The sequence below is a fragment of the Schistocerca americana genome, chromosome 4 (assembly GCF_021461395.2).
Source record: "Schistocerca americana isolate TAMUIC-IGC-003095 chromosome 4, iqSchAmer2.1, whole genome shotgun sequence".
Taxonomy (NCBI): domain Eukaryota; kingdom Metazoa; phylum Arthropoda; class Insecta; order Orthoptera; family Acrididae; genus Schistocerca; species Schistocerca americana.
The window spans coordinates 473,295,943-473,314,521 of record NC_060122.1 but is presented as its reverse complement, the minus strand read 5'-3'; the positions used below and the strand labels follow the sequence as shown (position 1 = coordinate 473,314,521).

Below are 18,579 nucleotides of genomic sequence, written 5' to 3'. Positions count from 1 at the left end.
AACGTAAGCATCCTGTCGGATCACCTGCATCCATTCACGTCCATTGTGGATTCCGACGGACTTGGGCAGTTCCAGCAGGACGATGCGACACACCACACGTCCAGAATTGCTATACAGTGGCTTCAGAAACACCCTTCTGAATTTAAAAGCTTCTGCTGGACACCAGACTCCCCAGACATGATCATTATCGAGCATATCTGGGATGCCTTGCAACGTGTTGTTCAGAAGAGATCTCCACCCCGTCGTACTCTTATGGATTTATAGACAGACCTAAAAGATTCAAGGTGTTAGTTCCCTCCAGCACTACTTCAGGCAATATCCGAGTCCATACCACATCATGCTGCGGCACTTCTGTGTGCTCGCAGGGGACCTACACGATATTAGGCAGGTGTGCCAGTTTCTTTGGCTCTACAGTATGCATTACAAACGCCACCGAGTTTACACATTAGAGAAACTCAGTTCATTTGGAAATATCACATTTTCCACGGTAGAAGACTTTCTTCTATTTGAAGGTACGGGATGGTGAACGACAGGTGAAGTATGACTTAACTGTCCTCTAGTTATATAATTAGTTTTAAAAACGTATAGAAATTTATTGTGCGCAAAATTCTGTAACTGAAGGATTCGTAATAGCTTCCAAACACATCCAATAGATCATAGAGTATGTGACGGTACGTCACATAAATATTGACATTTTTATCAGTTGTAAGCTCAATACTGTGAAGTGTTAAGGGTGAACTAAAAATTATTTCTAAACGCTTAACGTATTTTATGAACATAATTAGTATAAAAGATACAGTTAATGTTGTTGAAAAAAACTGATATGCAGCGATAATTTAAAAGTAGCATCTTTATTTAAAACACGTCTATGAAAATAAAAAGAATCGCTAAGAGACGCGACTGTACGGCCGAGGAGGACGGACGTACTTTATGGTACACACACTGTTTTGTTTCGCGATACGGAAGGCAGCCATTGAGCAGCTACACATATTTTATGTAAGTTATTCTGTATTCTGCTAAAATAAACTAATTATTGTTATCACAAAATGAATTTCTTTGTAACAGTTGTCACCTCAATGGTCGCAGCGGCTAATTATTTCTAATAAGCATTTTTTTCAGCAATTTGCACTGCGGGAAGCTCATCTTCCGATGCAGCCTCTGGTCGGCCATTAGGCAGCGAAGTATTAATTTATTTTTCAAAGTGTTAACAGTAACTGTAAGTACGAGAGATTTCGATGTAAGAACCTTTCTAAATTGCAACAGATAATTAATTTAACGTTAAAGTTCATTTCTTAAATTATACAGATTCCATAAGTTCAGTAAGTTTTATCTTGGCCGCTCCACGGCAACAATCGAAATTCTCTCGAGCTTTGCTTTGCAATCAATAAATAGAAATTAACAAAATTACGTTCAATTCAGTTAACGGCAACTATATTTTAGTCATAACATTCAAAATATAAAGTTGGCACATGAATAACAGCCGAATAACATTGTGATAGGAGAAAGTCTGTATGTGCCTGGGCTAGAGGTTCAGGCGATTGTGCTAATGTTCATATACACTCCTGGAAATGGAAAAAAGAACACATTGCCACCGGTGTGTCAGACCCACCATACTTGCTCCGGAAACTGCGAGAGGGCTGTACAAGCAATGATCACACGCACGGCACAGCGGACACACCAGGAACCGCGGTGTTGGCCGTCGAATGGCGCTAGCTGCGCAGCATTTGTGCACCGCCGCCGTCAGCGTCAGCCAGTTTGCCGTGGCATACGGAGCTCCATCGCAGTCTTTAACACTGGTAGCATGCCGCGACAGCGTGGACGTGAACCGTATGTGCAGTTGACGGACTTTGAGCGAGGGCGTATAGTGGGCATGCGGGAGGCCGGGTGGACGTACCGCCGAATTGCTCAACACGTGGGGCGTGAGGTCTCCACAGTACATCGATGTTGTCGCCAGTGGTCGGCGGAAGGTGCACGTTCCCGTCGACCTGGGACCGGACCGCAGCGACGCACGGATGCACGCCAAGACCGTAGGATCCTACGCAGTGGCGTAGGGGACCGCACCGCCACTTCCCAGCAAATTAGGGACACTGTTGCTCCTGGGGTATCGGCGAGGACCATTCGCAACCGTCTCTATGAAGCTGGGCTACGGTCCCGCACACCGTTAGGCCGTTTTCCGCTCACGCCCCAACATCGTGCAGCCCGCCTCCAGTGGTGTCGCGACAGGCGTGAATGGAGGGACGAATGGAGACGTGTCGTCTTCAGCGATGAGAGTCGCTTCTGCCTTGGTGCCAATGATGGTCGTATGCGTGTTTGGCGCCGTGCAGGTGAGCGCCACAATCAGGACTGCATACGACCGAGGCACACAGGGCCAACACCCGGCATCATGGTGTGGGGAGCGATCTCCTACACTGGCCGTACACCACTGGTGATCGTCGAGGGGACACTGAATAGTGCACGGTACATTCAAACCGTCATCGAACCCATCGTTCTACCATTCCTAGACCGGCAAGGGAACTTGCTGTTCCAACAGGACAATGCACGTCCGCATGTATCCCGTGCCACCCAACGTGCTCTAGAAGGTGTAAGTCAACTACCCTGGCCAGCAAGATCTCCGGATCTGTCCCCCATTGAGCATGTTTGGGACTGGATGAAGCGTCGTCTCACGCGGTCTGCACGTCCAGCACGAACGCTGGTCCAACTGAGGCGCCAGGTGGAAACGGCATGGCAAGCCGTTCCACAGGACTACATCCAGCATCTCTACGATCGTCTCCATGGGAGAATAGCAGCCTGCATTGCTGCGAAAGGTGGATATACACTGTACTAGTGCCGACATTGTGCATGCTCTGTTGCCTGTGTCTATGTGCCTGTGGTTCTGTCAGTGTGATCATGTGATGTATCAGACCCCAGGAATGTGTCAATAAAGTTTCCCCTTCCTGGGACAATGAATTCACGGTGTTCTTATTTCAATTTCCAGGAGTGTAGTAGGTGATTTGACCCACTATTACAGAAATTAATAAAGTTCCTTTCCTTTCAGAAGGACTGTGCAAAAACACTTGCCCATTAGTGTGATTCACATTCATATTAATATTGTCTATAGCTTTATAAACTATCTGGCGTGTGCGCCTCCTCCTTCTTGAACGGGACTTAGTTACTGACGCCAGTGGCAGTGTGACACATCTGTGCAGTCAGCATCTTTGGCGCAAGAACGCGGCTCAGTTAAAGATGGCGGCGCCCATGTCACACTCCCTAGCTACTACAGGAGGAGGAGGCGCACACGCTGGACAGTTTATAAAGCTATAGGCAATATTAATAAGAATGTGAATCACGCTAATGGGCAAGTGTTTTTGCACAGTCCTTCTGTTTTTTGTGGAGGAGTGTTTAATTTCACTCTAACAAATAATGATACCAACCAAGCTGGAAATGGATGGGTGACTGTAGCAATTGTATGTTACCCAGGAGACAAAGTTTCTAAAGTTGAAGGACTTGAGGCCTTTTATGATAGAGACATTCATGTGTGTTATTCAAGAACCCATTTCATATTTACTTATGCACGTAAATAAATAATAAATTCGATAAGAAGAGATAATACCCCTGAGAGAAAGAATCATGCTGATAAACAAGTACTTAAATTAGTAAAACTCAACGTATTTACAAATGCTGCACAAAACAAAACCTCATGTCTCGAAACAACAAAAGTAATAGAAATTGACCACATATGGAGGCCACCTGTACGCATTTTTTCACATTGTTGTGAAATCGGATGGTAGACTGAAACACCAACTACGACGTGTCATGTGTTCCTAGGTATGTTAGTAACAAGCTAAAACACTCCCGTGTACCAAAACTAGTGTCGTGCTCTCGAGGTGACATCGTGTGAAGAGTCTGTCGCCGGTGCAGTTTATCGTGTGTCAGACCTTACCTGAGCTCTCGATTTCTGGCGTGGGCTGCGTGACGACCGTCTGCGGGGCCAGCAGGAAGCTGGGCACGTCCGGCGGCGTGAACACCGGCGGTGCCGAGCTGGGAGCCTCGTCGTCCGCCTGTGGGCAGGATGCGGGCGAGAGCGTTAGTACGACACAGCCTGTGGTGTGCGTACTGTAAGACCTTCGGTACACACACCATCAGATTATTTGACTTGTCGCTCGAGCGAAGTAGGAGAATGTCAGCAATATGTCTCGTGGTCTTATCGTGGCGTGTTTATCTTCTGCCGTTAGGTCAGACGATAGAAATGCCACTTGAACGCTTAGAGTGACCAACTTTAAACAGAACTTGATTAATTTTCACACACATTTATTAAAATAATAAAAAGTGTAGACATTATGTAACTTGATTCTGGATGCTGTTTACAATTGACTATCTGAAGTTCCTTTGGTCTTGGTACGTTAATCTTATTCTCACATATCTCTGATACTTGACAAAGTGTCTATACATTTATCTTCATGGCTATGTACAGGTTTATGATAATCTTCTTAGGTGCAGACTGAAACTTGACTATAGACTGGTACAGAATGGTGCAGACAAATGCAGACTGACTAATTGGTGGTCTGTACACTCGTTATAATACCTTGCACGTTCAGGTATTACTGCACGATTGTGATCCGCAAGGAGAGAAGGTTCTACGTTAGCAGAAATCTCATTGGCTTCGTTACATATTAATACGCGGATTGGTGGAAGCAGAATTTGGTCCATCTCTAAGGCAGCGCCATCTCGTAGTGCGGAGACAGACGAGCGCTGCGCTTGCGCTGTTGTGCTTATCGGGGCGCGCTCTAGTGGGAAGGTTGTGTACGCACTTATTATTTTTTTTTCCTGTATTGTGATTTCATTCCCCTGCCCCATATGGGCTGGGCAGGGCAGGGCTGTCAGCAGCACAATCCACCACTCTTCAGCCGAGTGACACGACAACTAAAACAAGGATAAAATGATACATACATAAGGAGATAAAAAAGGGGAACATAAAACAGAGTAAGGGGAGAAAATGAAGGTAAAAATACACTGACATGGAGACGTTTATTGGGGACAGTTAAGAAAGTCACCAGAAAGTTAAAAAACACAGTTGGCGATTCTTAAAACACAGAGAAGACACTGAATGCGCATGCACGGGTTAAAAGTTGGCCACAGTATTAAAAACACTCCGAAACAATACACTTAAAACCCACTTGGAGCACGCACGACGAAGAATAAAATTACCAGGTGGGACCTGCCGAGGGAAAGGTCAGAGAGGATGGAAAAGGAGGGGAGAGCATGGGGCAGCAGGGGAAGCGGCGGGATGAAGAGAGGAGGTGCAACTGTGGGTTCACGAAGAGGCAGGAGACACATGGGGCGGGAGAGGAAAAGGGAAGACAGGGCAGGAGGGAGCGCAGAGACACTGAAAGAAGGCACAAGAGATGGAGGGGGAGTATGTGTACGCGCTTACTACGCGGAACTATGTACACAACACAGCCACACACAGAAACGAGCGGTCGAGTGATATTTTTGGCTGGGAGACCCTAAGGCTATGGCTAACTTGCGCTTTTTCCAGAAGGGCACGAGCTGGAAACACTTAGCAGGAATTCCAACAAGTGTGGCGACGACAGAGAGTAGAAAAAACTGCCGGGTAGTGGCAGTCAGATGGCCAAGCACACGTGCCGGAGTCCTTGAAACAGGCGCAGCCAAAGGTGTAGCTGAAACATCTGGCGACGGCGCAGTTTCGTTCACTATTGGAACTGACTCGTGGCTGCTTCCATTGCACTAAAAACATTTTTTTTTCTGTATTGCAATGATTAAAACTAAAGGACACTTCTAATATTTCGCAGTAACTCACTCTCTTAATTTGAAACGTGACTGGGATAACGTCATTTACTCGCTACGCAGACAACGCTTCTTATTCTTCGCTGCATCTCCACTTTTGCGTTCCTGACATAGCTATCCTTTAAGCTTTCTAACGTTTCTGCACCTCCTTAAATAAAACAAAATTTATACACACTGTAATACATAATTGTTCAAATAATTTTTAGGTATGTGGGATGAGGAAACTCATGCCGTTCATGCTCCTTTTTCGATAGCACGCGTTATTCGTGATATCGAATGTGACTACACAGAAACCGCTCAGAAAACAGTTCATGAAGCAACTAACATCAGGAGACTGGATAAAAATCAGCCAGAATTTTGAGATTAAGGCCAGTTTCCCTAGTTGGTAAGGCGGGTGGCAGGTTGAGATTCATTGGGAGAGTCCTTAGAAAATGTAGTCCATCAACAAAGGAGGTGGCTTACAAAACACTCGTTCGGCCTATACTTTAGTATTGCTCACCAGTGTGCGATCCGTACCACGTCGGGTTGACAAAGGGAGAAGATCCAAAGAAGAGCGGCGCGTTTCGTCACAGGGTTATTTGGTAACTGTCATAGCGTTACGGAGATGTTTAGCAAACTCAAGTGGCGGACTCTGCAAGAGAGGCGCTCTGCATCGCGGTGTAGCTTGCTGTCCAGGTTTCGAGAGGGTGCGTTTCTGAATGAGGTATCGAATATATTGCTTCCACCTACGTATACCTCCCGGGGAGATCACGAATGTAAAATTAGAGAGATTCGAGCACGCACGGAGGCTTTCTGGCAGTCGTTCTTCCCGCGAATCATACGCCACTGGAACAGGAAAGGGAGGTAATGCCAGTGGCACGTAGAGTGCCCTCCGCCACACACCGTTGGGTGGCTTGCGGAGTGTGGATGTGGATGTGTGGATGGATGTAGTTTTGTAGGAGCGACTGATGGAAAACACATTCTGACTACAGAACATTGAGGATCGTCAAGTGAATTTTGTCAGCTACAGAAAGCTCTTTTCGGTTGAGCTAGTAGCCACGGGAGATAGATATTACTGTTTCAGATACAATGTTGTGGGAGGCTACTGGTAAGGAAATGATTCAAAATTGTTCGAAGCAACTGATCTACAGAAAAAATCTGTAGCACAAACATTAAATCTGTCACAGTCGAGCCGGCCGGTGTAGCCGTGCGGTTCTAGGCGCTTCAGTCTGTTACCGCGCGACCGCTACGGTCGCAGGTTCGAATCCTGCCTCGGGTATGGATGTGTGTGATGTCCTTAGGTTAGTTAGGTTTAAGTATTTCTAAGTTCCAGGGGACTGATGACCTCAGATGTTAAGTCCCATAGGGCTCAGAGCCATTTTTTGTCACAGTCGAAATTTCTTCCGAACTTGGTACAAATGGGACTTAACAGCTGAGGTCATCAGTCCCCTAGACTTCGGACCTCTTAAGCGTAACTAATCTGAGCACATCACACACATCCATGCCCGAGGCGGGATTCGAACCTGCGACCGGAGCAGCAGCACGGTTCCGGACTGAAGCGCCTAGAACCGCCCGGACACAACGACCGGCTCTTTCGAACTGTCGTACCTCTTCTATTGGCAATTGTGGCTGACGAGGCATTTTTCCTGTGTGAAAACTTGTCACGGTAATTGCTTGCCACAATTCCATCTTCATATTTCTCTTTCTATAGTCTGCGCACCTTGTATCATCAATACATGGACAGTTTTGCACTTCCAGAACTAAGAAATCACACTCCAAGCTACACATCACAACTGCGTTCTGGCCTGGAGCGCGCGACAGACTGAACGGCGCGTGAAAGATGCTCGCCTGACCACTGCGGCAGTTGGAATTCCAACAGAGAAACAGGGCGCGGCGCACTTTGGTGCTGGCGACCTCGGAAACGCGCGGCGGGTTGTGCAGCAGCCTCGTGAAGTCCAACACTGTGTGTGTCCACTCTTTTAGACGCTGAAGTTTATTTCTGCTGCGTTTTCTCCAGCTCAAACACCGCTGGAAAAAATTCACGAGAGGCAGTACCCTAACTGGTAGTTCGAGCCGCCGAATGGGAAAGAGTTGTAATATTGCTCCCAGAATGACAGCTTTCTCGCATTGTATGATAGGTATCTTGTCACTATGTTGAGTGTAAAGGACTGTAGAGGACACGGTATAAATACGGGGACCCTCTCCTGTCTTTGACAAAAATATACTTTTTGCGAAAACTCGACATTTTTGACCTTCATTAACAACTACAGTATCTAGAATGAGATTTTCACTCTGCAGCGGAGTGTGCGCTGATATGAAACTTACTGGCAGATTAAAACTGTGTGTCCGACCGAGACTCGAACTCGGGACCTTTGCCTTTCGCGGGCAAGTGCTCTACCATCTGAGCTACCGAAGCACGACTCACGCCCGGTACTCACAGCTTTACTTCTGCCAGTATCTCGTCTCCTACCTTCCAAACTTTACAGAAGCTCTTCTGCGAACCTTGCAGAACTAGCACTCCTGAAAGAAAGGATATAGCGGAGACATGGCTTAGCCACAGCCTGGGGGATGTTTCCAGAATGAGATTTTCACTCTGCAGCGGAGTGTGCGCTGGGAGACGAGATACTGGCAGAAGTAAAGCTGTGAGTACCGGGCGTGAGTCGTGCTTCGGTAGCTCAGATGGTAGAGCACTTGCCCGCGAAAGGCAAAGGTCCCGAGTTCGAGTCTCGGTCGGACACACAGTTTTAATCTGCCAGGAAGTTTCATAACTACAGTATCTGATCGAACGTGTCCCGACACCTATTTACGAGGTGCGTTCGCTCTTCGCTTCTGTGAGCGCCTGAACTCTGCTGGGGACTCTTACAGGGAGGTGCTGTAATGTCTGAGTAGGAATGGCGGCCCATTCTTCCCACAGCGCCGAAACCAGGGAAGTTGGGCGCTGGAGTCCGGAGCGAAGTCGACACTGTAACTCATCCAAAACGTATTCCATTGGGTTCAGGTCTGGGCTCTGGACAGGCCAGTCATTTCACGAATGTTACTGACCATAAATCATTGTCTCACAGATGCTTCTTTGTGTACGATGCGGCATCATGTTGATACAATCATCGTCCTCGGACTGATCCGAGACGGTATGCACTACATAGTGCTGTAGAATGTGTCCATATCCTTCCACATTTAGCGTTTTCCTAAGCGCGTTGAGCGGACCACACCCCAACCACGATAAACACTCCCATGCCGTAAGACCACCACCTCCGTACTTCAATTTTGGCACTACACATGATGACAGGTAACGTTCTCCAGCCATTCCCCAAACGCGAGTTTTTGCATCGGACTGACACAGGGTACATCGTGATTCTTCACTCCAAATCCCTCGATTCCAGTCGTCCACTGTCCAATTGTCTCGTTGTTTACATCACCTCAAGCGTCGCTTAGCCTCAGCTACACTGGCCGGTGACTTGCGTACAGCTGCTAGACCATTGTACACATTCTTTTAACTCCCTACACACAGTCATTGTGCTAGATGGAGTCCTGGCAGCAGTTCGGAACTCACGACTGATTGTTTCCGCTGATTTTAAGCATTTTTTACAGCCACCCTCCGCCATAGGCGACGATGCCAGTCCGTCAGTACATGAGGTCTTTCTGGTCAGGTTTAGCAGTGGTTGTTCCTTCCCGTTTACACTTCAAAATCACATCAGCAACAGTCAACTTGGGGAGCTTTAGAGAGCTTAAAATTACCCTGATGGATTAGTTAGTCAAGTGGTATCCAATGCCTAATCCATGTCCGAAATCACTGACCTACTCTGACTGAATCATTCTACTGTAACTGATTTTCTACTGATAACACAACACACCCCGCCTCCTTTCATACTGGTGGGTATGCCTCTTTTGACATCTAGTGCTCAATCGGTATTACATACGGTGTTTCCGTACATCTGAACGGATAGTTTACAACAAGTTTACTAAATGATAGGAGGTAACACGAAGATTGATATCAATTATTTCTATACGAAAACAAAGATTCACAAACGGCTGGTATGTGAGCGCTAGAAAAAGGGTGAAAATATGTCCTCTCAAGTAAAGTCACAAAGCTCTTTTAAATGGTTTTATATAACTAGATAAAACAATACAAAACGGTAGACTAGCATACAAAGACCAACTTGCGTATTTAAGCATTTTACATGAACATCAGTTCAAAAATTATTTACATAAACAGCAAACCTTAATGGCTGTTTCAGTCTCTGCGCAGTCTAAGTGTTCCCATAACTGGTACATAACAGATTTAGCCCACACTTCTCCGCGAGTGTCTTGAGAAATTTTTCCGCTGTGGCCGAGCGCTTCTAGGAGCTTCAGTCCGGAACTGCGCTGCTGCTACGGTCGCAGGTTCGAATCCTGCCTCGGGCATGGATGTGTGTGACGTCCATAGGTTAGTTAGGTTTAAGTAGTTCTACGTTCTAGGGGACTGATGACCTCAGATGTTAAGTCCCATAGTGCTTAGAGTCATTTGAACCATTTTTTTATTAGTACTACGGCGCGCGACGGCGTTGTAGCCAGTGCGACTGTGGTACCTCCTAAACGGAGCTGCCTTATATGGCAGCAGCAGCAGCAACAGCAGAGTTCTTCCAATTCAACTTCCGACCTGTAACGACCATCGACAGGGCCTGCGGGCCGGAGGACATCGTTTCCACGCCATGGAACCGCTTGGTTTCCTTCTCCGTATTTCAACGGCGCGGGTACTTTCGAGCGATCCAACACGTTAAGGTTGCCTGGTCGGGGTTGTGCAACCATGTATACCTCGCTCGATGTGGCACAGTACTGTGTTGGCTTAGTTACTATCCAGAAAGACTCTGGTCGTGATTCAGAAAACAGCCGATGTTGCTGGCCTAAGACAAGTTGATTGTTGCAAGAGTTATAAGCATGGTGGCTCCAGTTTTGTCGGTTTGCTGTATTTAATCAGAGATTAGTTAGCTGATATTTTATGAAACATATTGGATAACTTTCATTAGCTGCGTAGGTAAATGTTGATGGATGTTTTACCTATGTAAAAATTTGTTCGGTATAATTTTAATGCAATTCATGTCATGCCAGTATTTTCTGTGGTTGGACAGTGAGGGATTGCAAAGCCTAAGTATATTGCTTTGTTGGCTAGCTTTTCTAAAATTGTTGTAACTCGTCGTACGAGCTATGCCCAGAAAGTTAGTTCCGATTGGTCGCAAAATAGAAACTATAGTGAAAATCCGACATCGCTTTGCCTAGATGTGTTGGGTAGTGTCTCTAGCGTATGCTCGTCTATGGCGTCACGTTGTGCTTTAGAGTTTTGAGCGTAGAGCGAGCACGTAAAGATGCCTAGAAAATAGTGTCTCCCGCCAAGTATGGGTGCTGCAGAGATATTTCGCCTGATTTCATGCAACCCCACTTAACGTAACTGCCATGCATTTCCTTCTTCATGACAACTCTCAGCTGCACATTGCAGGGGCAATGAAGAGGATCCTGCAACGGTTTGATCACCCATCATACAGTCGTTGATCTTGCCATTCCACTCGGTTATTCTGTCGCATTCTCATCAGAAAAGATGTAAGTTGCACCGATCGAGATCGGATCTTTTCTGTTCAGCGCTGTCACCTAGACGGCCTTCAACTTCGGAAAAACTCAGCAAGTTCTTCTTAACTGCACTTTTGTCAAGTGACTTCGTCAGGTGATGAGACTGACACATGTTGTTTTGCGTTTCTGAGTGGCCGAGCTGTTCTAGGCGCTTCAGTCTGGAACCGCGCGTTCGCTACGGTCGCAGGTTCGAATCCTGCCTCGGGCATGGATATGTGTGTTGTCCTTAGGTTAGTTAGGTTTAAGTAGTTCTAAGTTCTAGGGGAATGATGACCTCAGATGTTAAGTCCCATAGTGCTCAGAGCCATTTGAACCATTTTTTTTTTTGAGTGGTGATTCTCATTATAACGTTAGGTATAGGAGTCATGTCGAACGGAGAAATTTGCCAAAAGTTTCATTTTTTAAAGGCAACTGCAACAAACTTAGAGAAAGAAGCGGCGGCACTTTTCTGCAGGACTCGCACCTCGTTTTGCAGGACAATGCTCAGGCACAAATGGATCAAGTCGTGACTGATTTGTTCAATCGATGGGTTGGGAAGTGAAAATAAGAAGCATTTCATGTCATTCGCTTGAGAACCGTTACAGAGATTAGTCGGGCAATAGATACTCCACTCGAACTATTAACACAGCAGGTGCTGCTACGGGTATCCGACGCTGTCAACAGGCTACAGACAATGTTAGTGACACTTTGAAGGACAGTAAAATTTTGAAACATGTATGTATTTGGTGTAAGCAGTAAATAAGTACGCTGTACGCTGCGAAAAACAATAAGACGATCACTTTTTATAAAACCTGTGATTGTCTCCCATTGTGTCGTGTAAGTTTCAAATTTCGCTCAAAGGGTCTACAGCCTTATTCTGTAGCCTCTGCATGTCCATCTTTTTAGCGGTGATGTTTGGTCATTGTAGTAAGTAGATATCTATTAATACCCCTGCTTCTATCACAAGCGAGGTGGATTATTCCTGCACGTCGGTCAGGCGCTTGAAGATGGCGAAACTGGTTGCCTAATAAAATAAGGTTGAAAATGGACGGCTGAAAGGTGTTTAATTTGACATCATTCTTCCGCAGAGGTGCAAAAGCATGGCGCTCTGCGAAAACATCCTCGGCCTCGGTTACGCTTCAAACAGCAAGGCATCGACACATGCGAAAAATAATAAAATACCAACAGCTGTTATTTTGGTTTTACTTGTTAGGCAACCAGTTTAGGCATTACATTGTGCCATCTTCGGGCCTGCATACAGATATATCGAGTAACCATCGTGTTAGAAACAAATGCAGCACAGTCAAACGGTATCGTAAAGATTTTTTTCTCGCGGGCATGTACGCTCCTTGGACAGTTGCTGACTTCTCGATATATGCAGGCCTGTTGGTATTTTGTTATTGGACATGCGAGAAAGGGTCAGAGCTGAGAAGTTCATGCGAGGTGTAAGGGGGCTTAATGATGTCACATTGGCACCAAATGTTGTCAAAATTCTGCTCAACGCAACACTGTGTCACACGATGTAGAGGTCGTCGCACCACGTCTTACTCACATTTCACGCCTTGACAACCCCCAGAACCTGCATGCCTACTAGCAGGCGGCCAGGACTCTCTCACGGGTTTTCTCTGTGCAGCTACGTTTTTAAAGTGTTCAACGAACGTGGGTGGGTGGCACCGACATTGCCGAACTGGGGTAGTCTTGGAGAGACGCTTTGCCATTTTGTTCACGCTTGTGTCGATGTCACATCCCTCAGTGATCATGCTCCAGGAGGGCACAAAACATGAGGGGTGGAAAAGCGTATGCATTCTTTGCTGTTTCGGATCGAGAAGCGTCAGCAGGGTCAAAGATAAAGCCTCGTCATGTTGCTGGTCGCGATGCGAACTGTCCTTTACGACCGCGAAATGAAAGAAGTGGTTTCACTGACGCCCTTTATGTTACACCTTGAGACCTTTTCGTGCAGATTCCGAGCGGTCGTGTGTCTGAAGTGTTTTTATCGGCCTCATGATTTAAATGCTGGGCGCGGTAGTCCTAATCTTCATGTCGGAGGAGTCAAAAGATGGAGTAAACGTGGGCAAGAGGGTTGTTACGACCTTCCCATCATGTGACACATCGACGGTGGCGTTGGGCAGAATTGTGCCGACGTTTCGTGCCAATGTGACATCACTGACCTACCTTAAACACCACATGAAATTCTGAGCTGTGGACTTTTCTTCCCATATGTCGACACCTTGTCGTTTGAATAGTCGCAGAGACTGAGGGTAATGTCGTACTTTGCCTCGCTTTTGCACCATTACAGAGAAAGTCTCTGTATGTCCATCTTTTTAGAGGTTCTTGCGGGACTCGGCTTTCCGATACAGGATATCAAATGAAACAGATGATGGTTCAAGTGATCGCTATAGCAAAAATCTACTAACACCCGTGAGCCGTGCGTGGCTCGTGTTCGTGCCATATCTCATTTGACATCCTGTTTTTACTGTACTACCACCTTGTTATGTTAGTTTCAATTACTGGTGTCACTGAGTTGCCGCCTTGCCTGCCCGTGAGCGGCAGCAGCGGCGCTTATCGATATAAGCCCTGGCATATTATCTTCGCTGACTGCTATTACTTCCCGGTTGTCGTGTGTTCGGAGTTAGTTCGGATCTGCCAGTGAGTTGGGAGGCGCTAGCAGTGCAGTTCGGCCCTGTTAGTGTTTGACTTAGGACGCGGCAGAAGTTCAGTCGGGGCGCGGCTGCAGTGAGGTCCGGACAGCCATGACTCGCCTGTTGCCGATACTAATTCACTTGAGTGTGGACCACCTTGGTTGGTCTTCGGTAGGTCGTCTTGTCAGACGACGTGTATGTTGGCCGGCGATCGCCCTGGCCGTTGACGTAAACTCAGGCAGTGTCCTTTCCTCACCGTGTTGTCGCTGTCCATCACGGTGTGTAGTTTGACAGCTTCATGTATGCTTGGTTGTGGGCGTCCACGCCTTTTACGTTTTGTATTGAACTCCCAGTTGTGTGCTGGTCGAGTGGAGTGCAAGTTACCTTGTCGGTGGGTCCGTTGACTGTCTGTTGGTTGGGTTGTCGTCGAATTGAGAATTCTTGGGCCGACTGCCTGTCTCACCTAAGTGATCGTTAGTATTTCAAGTGCTGGCCGACCTCCGAAACTTCTGAGCGCCGTTAGCTGTACTGCCTTTTCTTATTTTCTGTTGTGTGTATTTGTACGGCTCATTGCCAATGGTTTTCAATTAAAGTTGAATTGTTTGTAGTGGTGTTTTAAGTCATGGGCCTTCAGCTGTTTTAAAATTAAAGTTCCTTGTTTGTCAAGTGTTAGATTGTTTAGGGTCTTCAGCCCAATTTAAGATAAGGCTTTGTTGTTTAAATTTATTTTACCTGGAGTTTTAAGTCATGGGGCCTTCAGCCGCTTTTAAATTAAGGATTTTCGTCTTTCAAGCATCAGACTGTTTTGGGCCTCCTGCCTAATTGAAGATAAAGCTTTCTGCCTTGTGTTTTTCTATTTAGTTTTACCTTGAGTCTTAAATCATGGGCCTTCAGCCGTCTTTAAATTAAGGTTGTTGCTTTTCAACTGTTAGATTTTGGGTTTTCAGCCAAATTGTAGAACTTACTTAAAGTGAGGCCTTCTGCCCTCTAAATATTCTCTTTGGCGTCTGAATTTTGAGTTAATGGCCTTTAGCCGTTTTTTTTTTAAATTAAAGTGGTTGTGCCCTTAAGGCATAAGATAGTGTGGTGTATTCAACCGATAACTTAGTTCAGTAATTCGTACTGTATTGTTTGGTCAAGTAAATAAAGTTATGTGTGTTCGAGTGTAAGTGACAGCCGCTCATTTTGGCCCCTTTCCACAATTCCAACTACCTGTCCTGTCCTGCGGGTTTAGCAGGGCGTCTCAACCAGTATTGCTGACCCCTGGTTTGATCACAAGCGGGGAAGAATCTTCCTACACAGGGACCTGAAGATGGCGTAGTAAAACGCTGAAACATGTTGGCAAGTAAAATAATGTTGGAAACTAGACGGCTGAAAGGTTTAATTTGACATCCTATTACAGAGGAAGGTTGTAGGCACACTTGAGCCAAATCTGAAACTTATGCGTCGAAGTGGGAGACAATTTGGGGATTTCGATAAAGTGAAATTTTGGAAATTTGTGGTAAGTTCCTATGGGACCAAACTGCTGAGGTCATCGGTCTCTAGGCTTACACACTACTTAACCTATCTTAAACTAAATTACGCTAAGGACAAAGGACACACCCATGCCCGAGGGAGGACTCTAACCTCCGACGGGGGTAGCCGCACGAAACGTGGCTAGGCGCCGTAGACCGCGTGGCTACCCCACGCGGCTCGAAAAAGTGACCTTTTCATTGTGTTGCGCAGTGTAGGTGCCAGTATTACATTTCCAGCCGTCGTAGAGCTATCGTTCGCATTGCCCATGTTATGCGCAGTGAAGGGGAAGAGACACGAAAACAGATGAAGGGAACAGGAAAGTATAACTTGCTCACAGACTATTTGAAAGCCACCGGCATGCATATTTAAATTATGAGTTTCCGAGGTTCTCATTTTCACGTGGCATCATCCAGTTCACAATCGGGTGCGTAATTTTGTGTTTCATTTTGCATATAGGTATCTATCAGTACATTAAATTTTCATTATTGCTCTCTTGTGCATTTTATGTCACTGCTCTACTGGCACTAATGTGCATGCTTTTAGTTGTACTGTGTTTGTCATTTTGGGTTTTTCTTTTCTTTCGGTACGTATGCGATACTTCTTACATTGATACACACAGAAACGCCAAAGAAACTGGTATAGGCATGCAGATTCAAATACACAGATACATAAATAGGCAGAATACGGCGCTGCGTTCGGCAGTACCTACATAAGACATGGCACAGTTTTTAGATCGGTACTGCTGCTACAATGACAGGTTATTAAGATTTAAGTGAGTTTGAACGTCGTGTTATAGTCGGCGTACGAACGATGGGGCACTGCATCTCCGAGCTAGCGATGAAGTGAGGATTTTCCGTACGACCATTTCACGAATGTAACGTGAATATCAGGAATCCCGTAAAACATGAAATCTCCAACATCGCTGTGGCCGGAAAAAGATTCTGCAAGAACGGGTCCAACGACGACTGAAGAGAATCGTTCAACGTGACAGAAGTACAGCCCTTCCCAAGACTGCTGCAGATTTCAGTGCTGGGCCATAAACACGTGTCAGCGTACGAACCACTAAACGAAACATCATCGATATGGGCTTTCGGAGCTGAAGACCCTCTAGCGTGCCCTTTATGAACGCGCTACACAAAGCTTTACTCCTCGCCTGGGCCCGTCAACACCGACATTGGACTGTTGATGACTGGAAACACATTGCCTGTTCGGACGAGTCTGGTTTCAAATTGTATCGAGCAGATAGACGTATTACGGATAGTAAGACAGTCTCATGAATCCATGGAGCCTGAATGTCAGCAAGGGATGGTGGAGACTCTGTAATAGTGCGGCGCTAGTGCAGCTGGCGATATGGTACCTACGACTCTGACAGGTGGCACGTACGTAAGCATCTTGTCTGATCACCTGCATTCATTCATGTCTGAAGACCTTGGGTAATCCCAGTAGGACAATGCGATATCCCACACGTACAGAATTGCTACAGAGTGTCTCCAGGAACACTCTTCTGCTTGTAAACACTACCGCTGCCCAAACATGAACATTATTGAGAATATCTGGGATGCCTTGCAACGTGCAGTTCAGAAGAGATATCCATCCCCTTGTACTCTTACGGATTTATGGACTGTCCTGCAGGATTCTTGGTGTCAGTTTCCTCCAGCACTACTTCAGACATTAGTCGAGTCCATGTCACTTCGTGTTGAGGCACTTCTGCGTGCGTGCGAAAACCTTATACGATATTAGTCCGGTGAACCAGTTCCTTTGACTCTTCAGTGTATGATGTACTGTGTATGCCCTTTCATGTTTTGTATTTTACTATAAGAGCATATGTATGTTTGGCATAATGTTGCTGTATAGTGCTGTCTGTAATTCTGCTCCGGTGTCATTGTCATCTCTGCCGCCGGCTGTCTGGTGTATGTCTAATTGAGCTTTTATTTTACTTTTAGAGTGTGTATGTAATCTAACTTCGAAATTTTGTGCTATTCTCCTTTCTTGCAATTGCCTTTCTTTGGCACTTTTATAACCGTTGTTGGCTGTATGCTCCTCGTAACCCAAAGCCAAATTACACTGCTGGCCATTAAAATTGATACACCACGTGGATGACGTGCTACAGACGCGAAATTTAACCGACAGGAAGATGATGGTGTGATATGCAAATGATTAGCTTTTCAGAGCATTCACACAAGATTGGCGCCGGTGGCGACACCTACAACGTGCTAACATGAGGAAAGTTTCCAACCGATTTCTCATACACAAACAGCAGTTGACAGGCGTTGCCTGGTGAAACGTTGTTGTGATGCCTCGTGTAAAGAGGAGAAATGGATACCATCACGTTTCCGATTTTGATAAAGGTCGGATTGTAGCCTATCGCGATTGCGGTTTATCGTATCGCGACATTGTTGCTCGCGTTGGTCGAGATTCCAATGACTGTTAGCAGAATATGGAATCGGTGCGTTCAGGAGGGTAATACGGAACGCCGTGCTGGATCCCAACGGCCTCGTATCACTAGCAGTGGAGATGACAGACATCTTATCCGCGTGGCTGTAACGGATTGTGCAGCCACTTCTCTATCTCTGAGTCAACAGATGGGGACGTTTGCAAGACAACAACCATCTGCACGAACAGTTCGACGACGTTTGCAGCAGCATGGACTATCAGCTCGGACAGCGTGGCTGCGGTTACCCTTGACGCTGCATCACAGACAGGAGCGCCTGCGATGGTGTACTCAACGACGAACCTGGGTGCACGAATGGCAAAAGTCATTTTTTCGGATGAACCCAGGTTCTGTTTACAGCTTCATGATGGTCGCATCCGTGTTTAGCGACATCGCGGTGAACGCACATTGGAAGCGTGTATTCGTCATCGGCATACTGGCGTATCAACCGGCGTGATGTTATGGGGTGCCATATGGCTCTATCCTTCATTCGATCCCTGCGATACCCTACATTTCAGCTAGGATAATACACGACCGCATGTTGCAGGTCCTGTACGGGCCTTTCTGGATACAGAAAATGTTCGACTGCTGCCCTGACCACCACATTCTCCAGATGTCTCACCAATTGAAAACGTCTGGTCAATGGTGGCCGAG

General features: G+C 46.3%; 1 protein-coding gene across 1 annotated transcript in view; it reads right to left on the bottom strand.

Moving 5' to 3' along the window:
• Positions 1-18,579, bottom strand: part of LOC124613554 (protein nervous wreck) — a 754,174-nt gene that overhangs the window by 23,874 nt on the left and 711,721 nt on the right. Inside the window, exon 18 of the mRNA XM_047142268.1 lies at positions 3,920-4,037. Within this exon, the coding sequence (XP_046998224.1) occupies positions 3,920-4,037 (118 nt within the window). The remainder of the gene's footprint in view (positions 1-3,919; positions 4,038-18,579) is intronic.